We start from the raw sequence: 17,396 nt of genomic DNA, 5'->3' as shown, positions 1-17,396 counted from the left end.
TTGATTCATCTCTTGCAGAAACACACACGCATTCACACACATGCATGCAGACACATGCATAGACACACTCACAGGCTCTCAGACACATACCCCCACACTCCCTCACACACACACACACTCAGATACGCACACACTTTCACATACACACGTGAGAGCAACTGAACTAACATCAATAATAATCTTTATTACTGTCACAAGTAGGCTTACATTAACACTGTAATGCAGTTACTGTGAAAGGCCCCTAGTCGCCACAGTCTGGCGCCTGTTCGGGTACACAGAGGGAGAATTCAGAATGTCCAAACCACCTAACAGGTCGTTTTTCAGGACTTGTGGGAGGAAAGCGGAGCCCCCGGAGAAAATCCACCCAGACACGGGGAGAACGTGCAGACTCCACACAGGCAATGACCCAAGTGGGAATCGAGCCCGGGTCCCTGGTGCTGTGAAGCAACAGAGTTAATCACTGTGCTGCCGTGCCGCCAAATCAAGGCAGCATTGAAACGTGTGACCTCAAGCAACCCAACCAAAGAATGAATGGATGGGAATCAGGGGAAGAATCCCCGCTGGTTGGAGTCACAACCAGCACCAAGGTGGATGGATTCCATTGCTGGAGGCCAATCAGCTCAGTTCCAGGACATCACTGCGCGACTTCTTCAGGGCAGTGTCCCAGGTCCAACCATCTCCAGCTTATTCATCAATGACCTTCTTTCCATCATCAGGTCTGAACTGGGGTTGTTGGCAGATGATTGCACCATGCTCAGCACAATTTGCAACTGTGCAGTCACTAAATAAACCTGTAAATAAAGCAACACGGAGGCTCTATCCGGTTCTGGCTGACAAGTGGTAAGTAACAGTCAAGTCACCCAATTGAAGGCAATGCCCACCTCCAGTAAGAACGGATCTAACCACCGCCCCTTGACATTCACTGGCATTACCATCATTGAAAACCACTAACAACCTCCTGGGGATTAACATGAACCAGAAAGTGATCTGGACGAGTCATATAAATGTTGAGGCCAGAAGAACAGATCAAAGGTGAGGAATCCTGCGGTGAAAAACTCATCTCCTGACTCCCCAAAGCCTGTCCGCCATTTAAAGATCCGCTGCAGAAGCTCATCATGTCTCCCTAGACAGCACCTTCCAAACCCATGACAGCGGCCACCTGGACAAGGACAGCAGAGACATGGGAACACCACCAACTGGAAGTTCAATCCCAAGCCATTCAGCACCATGACTATAAAATATATCACCGTTCCTGCACTGCCGCTGGTTCAAAATCATGTAACTGACTCGGGGAAACACCACCTGGACTGCAATGGTTGAAGACGGAAGCTCGCCACCTTCTCAAAGTCAATGAGGGATGGAAAATAAATGCTGGCCGAGCCAGAGACGCCTACATCACAAGAATGAATAAACACAACACACTCTCTCTGACACAATATGACAAGAATTTTACGGGCAGAAAAATCCCATTTACAAAATGAAAATCCGTTAAGTCGCAGGAATGTTCATTGTCCCAGTTCTAAATGGTTTTGTGGAAAATGAAATTATATCGGCATTAAAGCAGCTGCCCAGTGATCTACACTGCTGTCTGACTGTACACAGCCGGTGTTACTGAAAGTATTAAAGCAGCTGCCCAGTGATCTACACTGCTGTCTGACTGTACACAGCCGGTGTTACTGAAAGCATTAAAGCAGCTGCCCAGTGATCTACACTGCTGTCTGACTGTACACAGCCGGTGTTACTGAAAGTATTAAAGCAGCTGCCCAGTGATCTACACTGCTGTCTGACTGTACACAGCCGGTGTTACTGAAAGTATTAAAGCAGCTGTCCAGTGATCTACACTGCTGTCTGACTGTACACAGCCAGTGTTACTGAAAGTATTAAAGCAGCTGCCCAGTGATCTACACTGCTGTCTGACTGTACACAGCCGGTGTTACTGAAAGTATTAAAGCAGCTGTCCAGTGATCTACACTGCTGTCTGACTGTACACAGCCAGTGTTACTGAAAGTATTAAAGCAGCTGTCCAGTGATCTACACTGCTGTCTGACTGTACACAGCCAGTGTTACTGAAAGTATTAAAGCAGCTGCCCAGTGATCTACACTGCTGTCTGACTGTACACAGCCGGTGTTACTGAAAGTATTAAAGCAGCTGTCCAGTGATCTACACTGCTGTCTGACTGTACACAGCCGGTGTTACTGAAAGTATTAAAGCAGCTGTCCAGTGATCTACACTGCTGTCTGACTGTACACAGCCAGTGTTACTGAAAGTATTAAAGCAGCTGTCCAGTGATCTACACTGCTGTCTGACTGTACACAGCCGGTGTTACTAAAAGTATTAAAGCAGCTGTCCAGTGATCTACACTGCTGTCTGACTGTACACAGCCGGTGTTACTGAAAGCTGATCAATGTGGAGAATCAGGACAGGATCGATGGAGAGGAAGAGGAGGAGGTGGGGGTGGTGGACCCGAATGGAGGAGCCCCAAGCTCGGCTGTGGACAACAGGCAACAGAAAGCTGAGCCTGAGCGGAAAATCATCCCAAGAAACATCGTCCCAATGGGCTGGGAGCACCTGGGAATGATCACTCACCCACACTCACTGACGTACCCTCACTCACCATTCTCACCGTCACTCATTGACCCTCACTCAACCATCCTCAATGATACACCTTTCCTTAACCACCCTCACACGCAGACTCACACTCCCACCCTCATTCACCTACCGTCATTCACCCCCCTGACACACTCTCACTGACCCGCCCTCACTCTCACACCCTCACACACACACTCACACATCCTCATTCAGCAACACTCACTGTCATTGACTCACCCATAGACGCCCAACCTAACTCTCACCCTCACTCACACACTCTCACCCACTCATCCTCAAACACCCACCCATCCTCACTCATCCTCACCCCCCCTCATTCAGGCTCTCACCCTCACTCAGTCACACACCCATCCTCACTCCCCCCCCTCATTCAGGTTCTCACCCTCACTCAGTCACCCACCCACACTCTCTCCCCCACCTCACACACTCTCACTCACCCATCCTCACTCTCACACCCTCACACACACACTCACACATCCTCATTCAGCAACACTCACTGTTATTGACTCACCCATAGACGCCCAAACTAACTCTCACCCTCACTCACACACTCTCACCCACTCATCCTCAAACACCCACCCATCCTCACTCATCCTCACCCATTCTCAATCAGGCTCTCACCCTCACTGAGCCACCCACCCACACTCATTCGCCCACCCTCACCCACCCATCCAAACCCACCCTCACTCCCCATCATTCAGGCTCTCATCCTCACTCAGTCATTCACACTGAGGGGGAGGGGGAGGGGGGGGACGGGACGGGACGGGGGAGGGGGACGGGGGGGGGGTGGAGTGCAGGGAGCCGGGGATGTGCAGAGAGCCGGGTGAAGGAGCACAGAGCCGGGGGAAGTGCTGAGAACCGGAAGAAAGTCCATGGAGTGGGCGATAAGCGGTAAGAATTGGAGTAAAGCGCACAGTGCTTGCGAAAACCTCAAAAAGCCCGCACAAAGTGCCAGGGACCGAGAAAAGCACAAAGAACTGGGAAAAGTGCAGCACACCTGGGCAAAGCACTAAAGAGCAGGAAGAAAATGCAGAGTCGAGAGAAAGTGCAGAGATGCGGAGGAAAGCGCAGAGAGCCGTGGAAAAGAGCAGAGAGCTAAACGAAAGTGAAGGGACCAGGAGAAAGGTACAGAAATCCAGCGGGAACCGCAGAGAGATGGGGGACGCACAGGGAGCGCGGGGCGGGGTGCGGGGGGATTGCAGACAGCCCGGTCTCAGTGACAGGCGGAATGTGGAGTTAACACCACAATCAGCACAGCCAGGAGCTTACTGAATGGGGGAGGAGGCTCGACCGACTGAATGGCCGCCTCCCTCATGATCTTAAAATTAGAGAATGTTGCAATTACTCAAATGTAGTACCTTATTGTAATTATATAAATGTGCATTCCGAAGGTATTTTTGAAGCAATGCCACTATTCTCTAGTTTGGAGAATGGGGGTAGTGAAATGGAGAGAGGAGGTGGTATCAGTCAGTTTGAACAAAGGGAATTTCCCAAAACTGCAAAGATACAAATGAAGAGACAACATCTTTAACACAAATTGACTGTGACGTACACAGCTCAGTTAGCTGGATTGTGACGTAGACAGCTCAGTTAGCTGGATTGTGACGTACACAGCTCAGCTAGCTGGATTGTGACGTAGACAGCTCAGTTAGCTGGATTGTGACGTACACAGCTCAGCTAGCTGGATTGTGACGTAGACAGCTCAGTTAGCTGGATTGTGACGTACACAGCTCAGCTAGCTGGATTGTGACGTATACAGCTCAGTTAGCTGGATTGTGACGTACACAGCTCAATTAGCTGGATTGTGACGTACACAGCTCAGCTAGCTGGATTGTGACGTACACAGCTCAGTTCGCTGGATTGTGACGTACACAGCTCAGTTAGCTGGATTGTGACGTACACAGCTCAGTTAGCTGCATTGTGACGTACACAGCTCAGTTAGTTGGATTGTGACGTACACAGCTCAGTGAGCTGGATTGTGACGTATACAGCTCAGTTAGCTGGAGTGTGAAGTACACAGCTCAGTTAGCTGGATTGTGACGTACACAGCTCAGCTAGCTGGATTGCGACGTACACAGCTCAGTTAGCTGGATTGTGACGTACACAGCTCAGTGAGCTGGATTGTGACGTACACAGCTCAGTTAGCTGGATTGTGACGTACACAGCTCAGTGAGCTGGATTGTGACATATACAGCTCAGTTAGCTGGATTGTGACGTACACAGCTCAGCTAGCTGGATTGTGACATACACAGCTCAGTGAGCTGGATTGTGACATACACAGCTCAGTGAGCTGGATTGTGACGTACACAGCTCAGTTAGCTGGATTGTGACGTACACAGCTCAGTTCGCTGGATTGTGACGTACACAGCTCAGCTAGCTGGATTGTGACGTACACAGCTCAGTTAGGTGGAGTGTGGCGTACACAGCTCAGCTAGCTGGACTGTGACGTACACAGCTCAGTTAGCTGGAGTGTGACGTACACAGCTCAGCTAGCTGGATTGTGACGTACACAGCTCAGTTAGCTGGAGTGTGGCGTACACAGCTCAGCTAGCTGGATTGTGACGTACACAGCTCAGTTAGCTGGATTGTGACGTACACAGCTCAGTGAGCTGGATTGTGATGTCCACAGCTCAGTTTGCTGGATTGTGACGTACACAGCTCAGTTAGCTGGATTGTGACGTACACAGCTCAGTTAGCTGGATTGTGACGTACACAGCTCAGCTAGCTGGATTGTGACGTACACAGCTCAGTTAGCTGGATTGTGACGTACACAGCTCAGTTAGCTGGATTGTGACGTACACAGCTCAGATAGCTGGATTGTGAAGTACACAGCTCAGTTAGCTGGATTGTGACGTACACAGCTCAGTTCGCTGCATTGTGACGTACAGAGCTCAGTCAGCTGGATTGTGACGTACACAGCTCAGATAGCTGGATTGTGACGTCCACAGCTCAGTTAGCTGGATTGTGACGTACACAGCTCAGTTAGCTGGATTGTGACGTTCACAGCTCAGTTAGCTGCATTGTGATGTACACAGCTCAGATAGCTGGATTGTGACGTACACAGCTCAGATAGCTGGATTGTGACGTACACAGCTCAGTTAGCTGGATTGTCATGTACACAGCTCAGTTAGCTGGATTGTGACGTACAGAGCTCAGTTAGCTGGATTGTGACGTACACAGCTCAGATAGCTGGATTGTGACGTACACAGCTCAGATAGCTGGATTGTGACGTACACAGCTCAGTTAGTTGGATTGTGACGTACACAGCTCAGTTAGCTGGATTGTGACGTACACAGCTCAGTTAGCTGGATTGTGACGTACACAGCTCAGCTAGCTGGATTGTGACGTACACAGCTCAGTTAGCTGGATTGTGATGTACACAGCTCAGTTAGCTGGATTGTCATGTACACAGCTCAGTTAGCTGGATTGTGACGTACACAGCTCTGTTAGCTGGATTGTGACGTACACAGCTCATCTAGCTGGATTGTGACGTACACAGCTCAGTGAGCTGGATTGTGACGTACGCAGCTCAGTTAGCTGGATTGTGACGTGTACTACTCAGTTAGCTGGACGGCTGGTTTGTGATGAAGAGCGATCCCAACAGCGCGGATTCAATTGTTGTACCGGCTGAGGATATTCATGAAGAGGGTGTGGTGACCCTCAGGTTAAATCACCATCAGTCAGCTCTCAGAAGGAAAGGGCAGTCCCCGGGACTATGGCAACATTTCTATTTCATTTTACATGGTGGCTGAAATAATGGGGGAAACTCTCTGCTCCTCTCCTTCAATCCAATGACAGTTACATCATTCAGGCGGCATCAAATGTTATTTTTTGTATGTGTTAGAAACGGAGAAAGGGATGCGAGTTTCTAATGAGGCGGCAAAGAGATGGTGATTCTCAAATCATAGAACTAATAGACGCTGAAATATGGATGTAACAGTTAATGCGAACATGTGAGGTTAAATGCATCGTCACATTTTGATGTACTTGGTAACTTATAGATCACAAATAACAGAGTCTAACTTGTTGAATGGGCCATTCTTTCCCAGCAACACCGTCTCCACCCACTCTCTACAGCCTGGTCTCCTCCTGTCAGCAACACAACAATGACGGCTCCGTGACCTTCGGCTGTTTGGCGATGGACTACTCCCCAGAAATCACCAGCCTTACCTGGAAGAAAGATGGGCAGCTGATCACCACTGGAGTTAAGAAATACCCGTCAGTGAGAAACAAGAAGGGAACCTACACCCTGAGCAGCCAGCTAACCATCACCGAGTCAGAGGGGGGATGCAGCGAAATCAGCTGTGAGGTTCGACACAGCGGCTCAGACAAGAGCATTGGAATGGAATGTAAGTGTTGTGGAATCTGTGAGAAACAGATGCTTTGATTACTTTATTTACATCTTTGGTGATTACACATTTATGGTTCTCTGCATAGTTCTGATTCCTGCGCGAAATAGTGACCACAGAGAAACTGTTAAAATATAATTCGTCATTTTATTCGTTACAACATCTTCCTCAAGAAATGTCTAACTTGTGTTTCTTGAAGGCCCTCCACCTGTCAACACTCCAAATGTTCTCCTCACCGTGAGTTCCAATGAAGAAATCTCAAGACAGAAATTTGCAACCATGGTCTGTTCAATCAACGATTTCCAGCCAAAGTCAATGACGGTAAAGTGGCTGAAGAATGGACAACCCATGGGTTCAGGATTTGTCACCTCGCCCCCCTGTGAAGTGAACGGGAACTTCTCGGCGAGCAGTCGGCTGGCAGTCTCCGCTCGGGAATGGTTCAGCAAAGCCGTCTATACCTGCCTGGTCACTCATCAAGAGGTCACCCAAAGTCGCAACATCACCGCGTCTGGTAAGAGACTCAAACAGAGGAAACAATAAATCATCCTGCACTCTGATGTTAATCCAAATCAGGAATTTACTGAAGTTAGTGCAAAGCACAGAATAACTTCTAATTTACTGCCATGTCGTTTGTGTTTCATTCTGATGTAAGAGCTGCATGAGGGTTGCTAATCATTCACGATTTTATGAATATAGAAATAAATGTATCCCTATAATTTGAAGTCATTTAGTGAGTGAGGTGAATGAATGAAATGAAAATCGCTTCTTGTCACAAGTAGGCTTCAAATGAAGTTACTGTGAAAAGCCCCGAGTCGCCACATTCCGGCGCCTGTTCGGGGAGGCTGGTATGGGAATTGGACCCGCGCTGGTGGCCTGCCTTGGTCTGCTTTAAAAGCCAGCGATTTAGCCCCGTGCTAAACCAGCCCCTGGTGGACTTGATGCCAGTTTTATCCTGAGACGGCTGATTATATTTGAGTCAGTGGGTGTCTCAAACACTTAACTGATAACAGCTCCGGGGGAAAGTGTTGGAAAGTTCATCCAACCTATTTATGGATCAGCCGCCAGTACTTCGTTCCTGAGATCAGGAATGGAATATTTGTATTGGGAATGCTGAAATGCTGATTCGTTAGAACGATATCGGGGCTGACTGTATTTCACAATGAGAATAGTTTTCACAAACCAAACTGGTTTTCCATTGCTTACAGAAGATTAAAGGCGATCTTTAGAGGTTGATGTTTCTAAGTTGATTTATTCCCATGTAGAGTGAAGGCTGAGTACTGCTGCCCTGATTCTGAAGATCAAACTTGGGTTAATTTCCACTTTTTTCATTCGCAGATCCTTCCGGTTGCACTGATGCCTCAGTAACAATACTGCCACCACCAATAGAACAGGTCTTATTGGAGGCGACTGTAACCTTAACCTGCGTCATTTCGAAGGCTCCTTATGGAGTCAACGTGTCCTGGAGTGAAGCGAAGAAGCCGCTGAAATCAGAGATTGCCGACCAGCCTGGGGCAGATACTGAGAGCGTGGTCAGCAAATTAAACATCTCGACACAAGCCTGGCTGAGTGGTGCTGTGTTTGACTGTGTGGCGAGCCATCAGGACCTGCCAACTCCTTTAAGAATTTCAATCCACAAAAAAATAGGTGGGTAGAGAGATTGAAGCAATAAGTGAGTCATTGTGTCTATTTCTAGTGTCAGTGCAGCGGTCAGTATTTAGCATTCAGGGTATTTATGGTCCATTCTGATTGGGAATTCCACTAACTAAATACTCTGGGCGATTAGAGTTTAAGGGGGAAATTGATATGCAGATGAACGAACAATGAATTGAAAGCAGTGATATTGGGTTTAGATGGAGCGAGACCATAGACCACAAGACTTAGGAACAGACATAGGCCATTGGGCCCATCAACACCGGTCCAGCCGGCAGTGAGGTCATGACTGATCTGATGTGATAATCTTCAACTCCTCTTTCCCGACTTATCCCCATATCTCTTGACGCCTTTACTGATTTAAAATATTTCTCTCTCAACCTTGAACATATTGAACAACCCAGAATCTACTGCCCCCGGGTTAAATAATTCCACAGCTTCACTACTCTCTGAGAGAGGAAGTCCACCTCATCTCTTTGTTAAATGGGAGAACCCTCACTTTGTGATCCTGCGCTCTGGTCCTAGACGCTCCCACAGGGGAAAACAACCTCCCAGCGTCTATCCTAAGAAGCTCCCTGAAAATCTTTCATGTCTCGATTAGGTCGCCTTCATTCTTCTAAACTCCAATCAGTACAGCCCAGCCTACTTACCCTCTCCCCATAAGAAAATCCCTCCATACTCGCGATCAACTTCGTGATCCTTCTCTGGACTGCCTTCAAAACCAATCTGTCTTCCGTAGATAAGGGCACCGAGACTATTCAAAGTATACCAGGTGTCGACTAACTAGTGCCTTGTATAGTTTTAGCAAGACTTCCCCATGTTTATATTCTATTTCCTTTGAAATAAATGTCAACATTCAATTTGTCTCCATATTACCTGCAGAACTTGCTTTGTGTGGTTTCTGCACGGGGGCCCCCAATTCCCCCGTTACTTCAGCTTTATCCAGTATTTCTCCATCTAAATTTGTTCGGCACTGATTCCCCCTTCACGAGGCCGCGCTGACTGTGTTGATTATATTGTGTATTTCTAAATGCTCAGCGATTGGATCCGTTATAATGGACTCGAACCGTTTCCCACTGACAGATGTTAAGGTCACTGGCCGATAGTTACCTGTTTTTGTCTCCCTCCCTTTTGAATAAGGGTGTTACATTGGCAGTATCCAAATCCTTTGGGAGTAAGGTGGGATGAGCTTGGTGTGGAGCTTATACACCAGCACAGAACAGGCGGGCCGAATGGCCTGTTTCCCTGCTGTACACTTTCTGAAACTTTCGAATCCAATATGTAAATTCTCAGGGAAAAGGCTTGTGTCCACCTCTGCTCCGAGCTATGAAACCGGACAGATCCCAAAGTGGAAAATGGAAACCTTTAAAATCCAACACAAAACACATTTCTCTCACATCTAACCCGCGGTTCCATTGTCTCCCGAATTCCCCATTTTACTGACATCTATTGTACATCTTCTGCAGATCCCAATCCGCGGGAACCGTCCGTCTCTGTCCTCCTGCCCTCGGCTGAAGACGTCTCCGCTCAGAGATTCGTCTCCCTCAGCTGCTTAGTGAGAGGTTTCTCCCCCCGAGAGATCTTCGTCAAGTGGACCGTCAATGACAAGCCGGTGAATCCCGGGAACTACAAGAACACCGAGGTGATGGCGGAGAACGGCAATAGCTCCTTCTTCATGTACAGCCTGTTATCCATTGCAGCGGAGGAGTGGGCCAGCGGCGCTTCTTACTCCTGTGTGGTGGGACATGAAGCCATCCCCTTGAAGATCATCAACAGAACGGTTGATAAATCCAGCGGTAAACCGAGTTTTGTGAACATTTCCCTCGCTCTGATGGACACCGTTAATTCATGTCAATGAGAATCTATCAATTGCATTTCGAACTAAATTAAAAATAATAAAGTTTTTTTTCCTCTAATTGTGATTTAAATGCACAGCCGCTTAATTAATGGAGCTTCGACTTTGCTGATATTAGATCTGTTCAAGGAGACCAAGATTTCTACAGGTCTCAGCCCCAAGTCTGATACAACCAGAGCTCCGAGCTCAGATACACCCTGGGTCAGAGACAGAGTAAAATTCATTCATTGCAGTATTCACAAAATATATTCATTGACTTTCTTCCCGCTGAGGAGAAATCGGACAATTTCCCATTTCAGACAGACAAACACATCACATTTAGATCTCGGTGTTCCTGCTTCTCCCATTGCCCATCCCTTTAAAATTGATGTCAGCTTAAAATTGCTGCATCACACCCACTGGGAACTGAATTGAGAATCAAACAGAAACAAGGACCAACAATCGCCCATCACGGAGAGGGGAAAGAGAAATTGTTAATCCATTATATCTCCACCTCTCCTACAAAATCAGGAGGAGGGGCGTTAGTTAATCCACTGTCCCCCCACCTCCCCAACAGAGACAGGAGGAGGGGCATTAGTTAATGCACTCTACTGCCACTTCCTCAAAAGAGAGAGGAAGGGGCATAAATTAATCCACTGCAACCACACTTCCCAAACAGAGAGGGGGAGGGGTTATAGTTAATCGACTGCACCCCCACTTCTCCAACAGAGAGTGGGGAATGGACGTTCGCTAATGCCCTGCACCCCAACTCCCTAACAAAGAGGAAGGGACTTAGTGAACCCACTATACCCCTCACTTCCACACCAAAGCATGGGGGCAGTAGTTAATCCAGTGTATCACCACGCCCCAACAAATAGTGGGGGAGGAGCATTAATTAACCCTGTACCCCCACTTTCCCACCAAAGAGCTGGGACATTAGTTAATTCACTGTACAGCCGCTTCCAACAAAGAGAGGGGGAGGGCCTAAATAAATGCACTGTCCGCCCACTTCCCCAACAGAGAGAGGGGGATGGGCATTATAAACCCATTTTACCTCCACTTTCCCGACCAAAAGAGAAGGAATGTGATGAGTGAACTCTCTGTATCTCCACCTCCTCAGCAGGGGGAACCCAAAGAGAATTTGTTCAGCTGGCCAGAGAGGGAGAGACTATTAAATCACTATCCACCTACTCCCCAAGCAGGGAATTTGGGAGTGGATGTGTCTCTACACTAAGGATTCAGTTACTGACATTACAAGATGGCTTGTAGCTTACTGGCTGAAGATTTTAAAAGCCCATCATGCTAAATATGTTCTTAAACTATCTATTCACGCAACATATTTTTCTTTAGCACCCTTGTTCCTCTTATCCATATGCGACAACTGATTTCCCAAAATCCAAATCCAGATGGTGATTGAATTCTCCCTGGGTTTTCACTGTTCTCTCCTGAGGCACTTCCTTGTATTTTTGCATTCTGTCAATGATGTCAGCTTGCACCTCACAGAAAACACATTTATAAGCAGAAAGTTCAACATATTCCACATCGGTACCAATAATACCCACAACTGGCAAAGCTACAGGCAGCTGATACAAATACACAGACAGATAAAGACACAAACACTAAACATACATGCACACGTACACACACCCACAACCATATACATGAGCACACATAGACACAAACACACACATAGATGTACACATAGAAACACATGCATACATATACACACAAACAAACAAAAATTTACAAACATGCACATAAACACAAACAAGCACACGTTTATGTACACAAAGACACTCGTGTACACACACACAAATCCACACACACAAGCCGGCATGCACAAACATGCACATACATCCACATGTCCACACAGACACACAAATATGCAAACACAAACATATAAAACCATACACGCAGACTGACCCAAGAATATGAAACACAACTGTAAGCAATAACATATACATAATAGTAAAAATAAAGTTTATTGTCACAAGAAGGCTTACATTAACACTGCAAGAAGTTACTGTGAAAAAACCCTAGTCGCCACACTCTTGGCGCCTGTTCGGGTACACAGAGGGAAAATTTTGAATGTCCAAATTACCTCACAAGCACATCTTTCGGGACTTGTGGGAAGAAACCGGAGCACCGGACGAAACCCACACGGACACAGGGAGAACGTGCAGACTCCGCACAGACAGTAACCCAAGCCAGGAATCGAACCTGGGACTCTGGCGCTGTGAAGCAACAGTGCTAACCACTGTGCTAACGCGCCGCCCGTAATCGCACAATTTCACAATGACAGAAATATTTCCATTAAAACAGAGACAATAATCCACATTAACACACTAATGGGCACATGTAGTTACATATTAACAGATTCGTACACGCGCTCATACAAACACACATGAATACACATGGAGGCGTCAATACACAGCAATAGATATAAACAAACATCAACGCACAAATAGCACTGCTGCCTCACAGCGCCAGAAACCCGGGTTCAATTCCAGCCTCGGGTGATTGTCCGTGTTGAGTTTCCACATTCTCCCGTGTCCGTGTTTCCTCCGCATGCTCCAGTTTCCTCCCACAGTCCAAAGATGTGCAGGTTAGGGGGATTAGCCATGCTATATCACCCCTTCGCGCCCAAAACGTTAGGTGGTGTTACGAGGTTCTGGGGATAGGGGAGGGCGTGCACCGTGCACCTCGGTAGGGTGTTCTTTCGGAGGGTCGGTGCAGACTCAATAGACCGAATGGCCTCGTTCTCCACTGTAGGGATTATATGATGATGATTCTGTGATGAAATACGCGCATTGACACACACAAACGCATTTATCCAGACACAAACATTAAGACACTGGCATGCATGTTGAACGCAAAAAGACACATTAACACACATATTACTAGACAGGAAAGTATAAACACATATTAACACAGGCAATAATATATAAACATAGATTTCAACACATACACATACAATATATCACTCATATATACACATTGACAGAAGACAAACAAAGTTCACACACAGGCGCTGACACTCAAATACACAGACCAATACTCATTGACACGATGAACACACAGTGAACCTACACAGACATCTGGACACACAACAGAGGAGTAAATCAAAACACGGAATTTCGCATCGACACAGACACAAAAGCTAAGGAACAAACAGAAACGGCAGGCAATGGCGGCACGGTGGCATAGTGGTTAGCGCTGCTGCCTCACGCCACCATGGACCTGGGGTTGATCCCGCTCCTGGGTCCCTGTCCCAGTGGAGTTTTCACATTCTCCCCATGACCCGTGGGTCTCACCCCGACAACCCAAAGATGTGCAGGGTAGGTGGATTGGCCATGCTAAATTGCCCCTTAATTAGAAAAAAAAGTTAAAGACATCAATTTCTGAGTGTCATGAACGCAACAGTAGATATGCAATGACAAATATATTAAAGAATGAATTAGCAGCGGGAGAAAATGAAACGAGAATATTAAAAATAAATCGTGGATTAATGAACAATCTGATTATACTTATTCGGCTCTATCTTCGTAGATACCACAGAACACACCTGGACTGGAGACGATGAGGATGATAACGGCAACATCTGGACAACCGCTTCCACATTCATCACCCTGTTCTTCCTGAGCATTTCCTACAGCGCTGCAGTCACTCTGGTGAAGGTGAGAAGATTCAATCCACTCACACTTCAAACTGACAGAAGCCGTTTCAAAAATCTCTAAATGTTTGATTGATTAAAAACTCTAACATCAATGTCCCCGATCATAAACATCTGCTTCATCATTTTCTCTCTCTTTTACAGATCAAGTGATCGGTTGACGTTCGGACGCTGTAGATTTTCCTCAGCTGTTTATTATGATCTGTGTGTGACACAAATACAATATTTCCTCTTGGTGACTCTAACAGTAAAATTCTCTCAGTTTATTATTCTGCGTCTGTAACTGAGACAATCTTGGACAGTATTTCTGTTTTCAGTTTGAAATGTACGAGATAATTTTGGCTGTAATGTAATTGTAGCTAATAATTTCCCTCAATATCATGTCTAAATAAAGTAACTTATCTCGTTCCTTACTCATAACTTTGGCCTTCCCTTTACATTGAGCTCCTGTTCTCTCTTTCTGGTGTCTGTTACAGTTGTACATACATTTGGCAGCTCAGATGGGCATGTGTTCTGTTCTCACTGTGACCCTCAATCGTTATGTTTCCTTTCGTCAACTTCAAAATAAACTTTTGTGTAATATTTTCTCTGAAATTTTAATAAATATTGAATGAAAAATGAAGAAAATAAGACTTGTCTGAATCCTTTCTCTCAGGCCAATCGGCACCGCTCCATTTCCCCGATTATCCAGTTTTCTCCCCTTTCCCAGACAGATATTTCTCACCAGTCCTGTCTGGGATGTGTCTGAACTCAAGGCCCCTCCGTGAAAGAGCCACTGCGCCACCAAGCGGTCCATCCGGGTAAACACATCTTCACCTTTGCCTTTTTCTGGTTAAACTCCAGCGACAGGATGATTGCACAGCTAAAGGATTCCACAGATTCACTGCGCTCTGAGAGAAGAAATGTCGCCTCATGTCTGTCTTAAATTTGAGACCCGTTACTTTGAGATTATGCCCTCTGGTCCTGGACTCTCCCACAAGAGGAAACATCCTCTCAGCATCTACCCTGTCAACCCCCCTGAGAATGCTTATGTCTCAAAAAGGTCACCTCTCATTCGTCTCAACTCCAATGAGTACAGGCCCAAACAACTCAACCTCTTCTAATCAGAAAATCTCTCCATATCCGGGACGAACCGTTAGTTAATTGGATTAGGCCAGTTTTCAGAGGCTAGATTCACAGTATAAAAGTGATCCACCGACAGTGCAGACTTTGTTTGCACTGAGTGCTGAATTTGGTGCATTTGAGTGCTATAGTGAGAGTTTGGTGGCTGAGGGAGTTGGATGAGGAGGGAGTAAGGTGCTCCTTTCATTTTGTTTCCTACATTTCCTCAAAGAGCGAGAAGGGAGCCAGGGGTTTACAGAGAGTGCAACTGACTGGGAGCAGAGTCGGAGGGCGGAGGTCCAGTTGGTCCACAGGGCAGCTATATTCTGTAAGGTAAGAGGGGATTGAGGCTAGGCCAGTTGCATGCTCCTCCTGTAGGATGTGGGTGGTGAGGGATACCACCAGTGTCCCCGCTGAATATACCTGCGGGAAATGCACCCAACTCCAGCTCCTTAGAGACCGTGTTAGGGAACTGGAGCTGGATGAACTTCGGATCATCCGGGAGGCAGAGGGGGTTATCGAGATGAGTTACAGAGAGGTAACCACGCCCAAGGTGTAGGACAAGAGTAGCTGGGTTACAGTCAGGGGAAAGAAAACAAACAGTCAGACAGTGCAGGGATCCCTCGTGGCCGTTCCCCTTCAAAACAAGTATACCGTTTTGGATGCTGTTGGGGGGGGATGACCTACCGGGGGAAGGCCCTAGCGGCCAGGTCTCTGGCACTGAGTCTGACTCTGGGGCTCAGAAGGGAAGGGGGGAGAATGGAAAAGCAATAGTAATAGGAGATTCAATGGTGAGGGGAATAGATAGGAGATTCTGTGGTCGCGAGCGAGACTCCCGGAAGGTATGTTGCCTCCTGGTTGCCAGGGCCAGGGATGTCTCGGATCATGTCTTCAGGATCCTTATGGGGGAGGGGGAGCAGCCAGAAGTCGTGGTGCACATTGGTACCAACGACGTAGGTAGGAAAAGGGGTGTGGAGGTGATAAACAAGTTTAGGGTGTTAGGCTGGAAGTTAAAAGCCAGGACAGACAGAGTTGTCATCTCTGGTTTGTTGCCGGTGCCACGTGATAGCGAGGCTAGGAATAGGGAGAGAGTGCAGTTGAAGACGTGGCTGCAGGAATGGTCTAAGAGGGAGGGCTTCAGGTATTTGGATAATTGGAGCGCATTCTGGGGAAGGTGGGACCTGTACAAGCGGGACGGGTTGCATCTGAACCAGAGGGGCACCAATATCCTGGGAGGGAGGTTTTCTAGTACTCTTCGGGAGGGTTTAAACTAATTTGGCAGGGGAATGGGAACCGGATTTGTAGTCCAGCAACTAAGTTAGCCGATATTCAGGACGCCAAAGCGTGTAGTGAGGCAGTGGGGAAGGGAACACTGACAAAGGAGAGTACTTGCAGGCACGGAGATGGGTTGAAGTGTGTATACTTCAACGCAAGAAGCATCAGGAATAAGGTGGGTGAACTTCAGGCATGGATCGGTACTTGGGACTACGATGTGGTGGCCATCATGGAAACTTGGATAGAAGAGGGGCAGAAATGGTTGTTGGAGGTCCCTGGTTCTCGATGTTTCAATAAGATTCGGGAGGGTGGTAAAAGAGGTGGGGGGGGTGGCATTGTTAATTAGAGATAGTATAACAGCTGCAGAAAGGCAGTTCGAGGAGTATCTACCTACTGAGGTAGTATGGGTTGAAGTCAGAAATAGGAAAGGAACAGTCACCTTGTTGGGAGTTTTCTATAGGCCCCCCAATAGTAGCAGAGATGTGGAGGAACAGATTGGGAAACGGATTTTGGAAAGGTGCAGAAGTCACAGGGTAATAGTCACGGGTGACTTCAACTTCCCAAACATTGAGTGGAAACTCTTTAGATCAAATAGTTTGGATGGGGTGGTGTTTGTGCAGTGTGTCCAGGAAGCTTTTCTAACACAGTCCGTAGATTGTCCGACCAGAGGGGAGGCCATATTGGATTTGGTACTTGGGAATGAACCAGGGCAAGTGGCAGATTTAATAGTGGGGGAGCATTTTGGAGATAGTGACCACAATTCTGTGACTTTCACTGTAGTAATGGAGAGGGATAGGTGCGTGCAACAGGGCAAGGTTTACAATTGGGGAAAGGGTAAATACGATGTTGTCAGACAAGTACTGAAGTGCATAAGTTGGGAACATAGGCTGTCAGGGAAGGACAGAA

The 17,396-nt window shown here is 47.1% G+C and overlaps 1 long non-coding RNA gene and 1 gene segment (V, D, J or C); one reads left to right on the top strand and one right to left on the bottom strand.

Annotated features, from left to right (window-relative positions):
* Positions 1–7,131: 7,131 nt before the first annotated feature.
* On the top strand, positions 7,132–10,523 carry LOC140419578 (Ig heavy chain C region-like). The segment is given in 3 exon segments: positions 7,132–7,468; positions 8,293–8,601; positions 10,074–10,523. Coding segments are annotated over 3 exon segments (933 nt in total).
* A 1,881-nt stretch (positions 10,524–12,404) lies between these two features.
* LOC140419580 (uncharacterized) overlaps positions 12,405–17,396 on the bottom strand; it is a 33,385-nt gene continuing 28,393 nt past the window's right edge. For both annotated transcript variants that reach the window (XR_011945876.1, XR_011945875.1), the window contains exon 3: positions 12,405–14,316. This is a non-coding gene — a long non-coding RNA (uncharacterized lncRNA). The remainder of the gene's footprint in view (positions 14,317–17,396) is intronic.

The sequence above is a fragment of the Scyliorhinus torazame genome, chromosome 5 (genome assembly GCF_047496885.1).
Source record: "Scyliorhinus torazame isolate Kashiwa2021f chromosome 5, sScyTor2.1, whole genome shotgun sequence".
NCBI classification, from domain to species: domain Eukaryota; kingdom Metazoa; phylum Chordata; class Chondrichthyes; order Carcharhiniformes; family Scyliorhinidae; genus Scyliorhinus; species Scyliorhinus torazame.
This window is presented reverse-complemented; position numbering and strand designations above follow the sequence as displayed.